The sequence below is a fragment of the Buceros rhinoceros genome, unplaced genomic scaffold, assembly GCF_000710305.1.
Source record: "Buceros rhinoceros silvestris isolate BGI_N320 unplaced genomic scaffold, ASM71030v1 scaffold35674, whole genome shotgun sequence".
NCBI classification, from domain to species: Eukaryota; Metazoa; Chordata; class Aves; order Bucerotiformes; family Bucerotidae; genus Buceros; species Buceros rhinoceros.
The window spans coordinates 890-3,004 of NW_010410560.1; the positions used below are offsets into that span (position 1 = coordinate 890).

A 2,115-nucleotide genomic window follows, 5' to 3' on the forward strand; every position below is an offset into this window, starting at 1 on the left:
TGGTACACCTAAAGCACCTTTGCCTTCAGTTACCATCACCCTTGTCCCAATATGGTTCCACTGAACAGACCGATATGCTTTGTACAGAGTAATTTTTTAGAACAGATTATCTCATTTCTCTTACATAATTTCAGTAACGTGTGATTACATTTAAACAGCTGGAATACTAAGGTAATTTAAAAAAAAATCCCTAACAACCATCCTTTCAAACTTAACCAACAAAGTCATGCTTAGAGATAGAGCTGAATACAGGTCCAGAAGTCCCGACAAAACGGAGCAATCAAGGGCACATTTTGCCTGTAAAAAAATCAATCTCTTCCCCATCATTCTACTTCTGCGTTAGCTTCTTAGAGTAGTTCTTGGCAAATTGCTTTTGTACTTCATCCTGCCTCTTTCCGAGTTTAAGTACGTTGATCAGGTTTAAGGTTTTTTTCAGTTCGTGTACAGGCTTGCTTACAAAGCCACAGTATTTCCTTTTCGGAACAAATTCCAGAGCTGCCTTCCAGTCTCCGGTATCTTTCAAGGTTAATAAAATATGCATCATTTGATCCAGTGTGAGATTTTTGGCACCAGTATTCCAAAGCAAGTACTTCTCCAATGGAAGGGCCGCTGTCTCCAGCCCCAATCGCTTTGCCCGTGCTAACGAGACTCCTGTTTTTATGCTCCGGTCAACCATTGACCCGACAATGTAGATTTTATCATGATCAAATGTTTTCATCACCTTGGGAGAATCAGCAGTCAGGTAGATAAGCTTGTCCTTTGGAAAGATTTCTGTGTAGCACTGGTCTGTCACGGTGATAAGCAATTTGCCCCACGCCTCCCTATAATGCTTCACAAACTCCCTATGGTAAAGGCTGTCCTCTTTAAAGTTACAGAAGTGGACGTGGAACGGATCTGCAGACTTTCGATTGCAGCTTTCACTTAGCACTATCTGCTTCACTGTGTTTGTGACTTCTCGGATGGACATATCTTTTTCATAAGACATGTCAAATACTAGAGGTTGGCCAAATATCATAGACTGAGCAGCCCTCCAGCTGTACGCTCTATCCATACTCCTAGCCCACAGACACAGGAATGGGTTCCTTTTGGTCTCCTCAGTTTTCGAAGCTTGCTCTTGTGCTTCCAGTCTCCTTTCCCTTTTCTCTTCCAACTTTCTTTTGTCGTTTTTCTTGCAAAGTTCTTTGAGATACAAGAATTTCAAATATTTCTTTTTGGCTGACTTGGAAGGACATTCCATAAAGGTTTTCAGCTGCTCTTCAGTGATGTTTTCTGGAACCGATCTGCCAGCCAGTCTCCACAACTCCAAAATCTGACGTGTGCCAGACAAAGTGGAAAGCTCTTTATGCTCAGAGACCGTCTCACTGACTTCTTCTTGCAAACCGGACTTCATTACCTTCTTCCATGCATCCAAATCTAGTTTTTCTGAGGGATTGCATGAATTGTCCTGCTTCAGGCAAGGTGATAAACTCAGAGTTCTACTGAGTGGAACAAAATCCTTTTTCATCCCATGTTGTACAGCAAATGGAAGGACAGAACTTCTCACAATTTTTTTCAGAAGTGTATTAGCAGACTGCATACTTAAGACATGTGCTGTGTTCAAACACTTATCTGCGAAACACCAAAAGGAGAAAAAACTTGTCAGCAATCATAAGGTAAACACACACAGAGATTTGCATCCTTAGTAACACTGACAGACAATAGCTTACTTCGCAGAGAACACTAGAAATTCCAATTTCCCTACTACTTTCCTACCAACCAGCTTATGTGGCGCTGCTGTGAATAGATACGGTTAGCTCTGCTGCTTAAAACAGCTATACTTACTGCATTTCAAAATGCGGGCTAACAGCCTAAGAGTACTACCTGAGATCTATTTCAATTATCTGTATCATATGACAGGTAAGAACCTTCACAACCTAAGTAAGCGAAATGCTGCATGGAGACTGAAAATATTTTTATACAGATGTATTTTTTTATATGTGTTTATATATTTTATTTATGCACTAGTATTTTTGTATACATATTTGTGAAAATGCACAAAATACTTCACATCGTAACATTTTTCTCGAACAACTCTGTATCGCAGAAGATGACATTTTTGCTTTTATGATTATATTT

At 39.9% G+C, this 2,115-nt stretch overlaps 1 protein-coding gene across 1 annotated transcript; it reads right to left on the reverse strand.

Annotated features, from left to right (window-relative positions):
- Positions 1-328: 328 nt before the first annotated feature.
- Positions 329-1,576, reverse strand: TRMT10C (tRNA methyltransferase 10 homolog C (S. cerevisiae)). Its single transcript, XM_010135684.1, has one exon. The coding sequence runs from the start codon at positions 1,574-1,576 to the stop codon at positions 329-331; it is 1,248 nt and encodes a 415-aa protein (XP_010133986.1).
- Positions 1,577-2,115: the final 539 nt, after the last annotated feature.

Coding starts and splice junctions, on each gene's coding strand:
- TRMT10C (XM_010135684.1), bottom strand. CDS start 1,576: ATGCAGTCTGCTAATACACTTCTGAAAAAAATTGTGAGAAGTTCTGTC.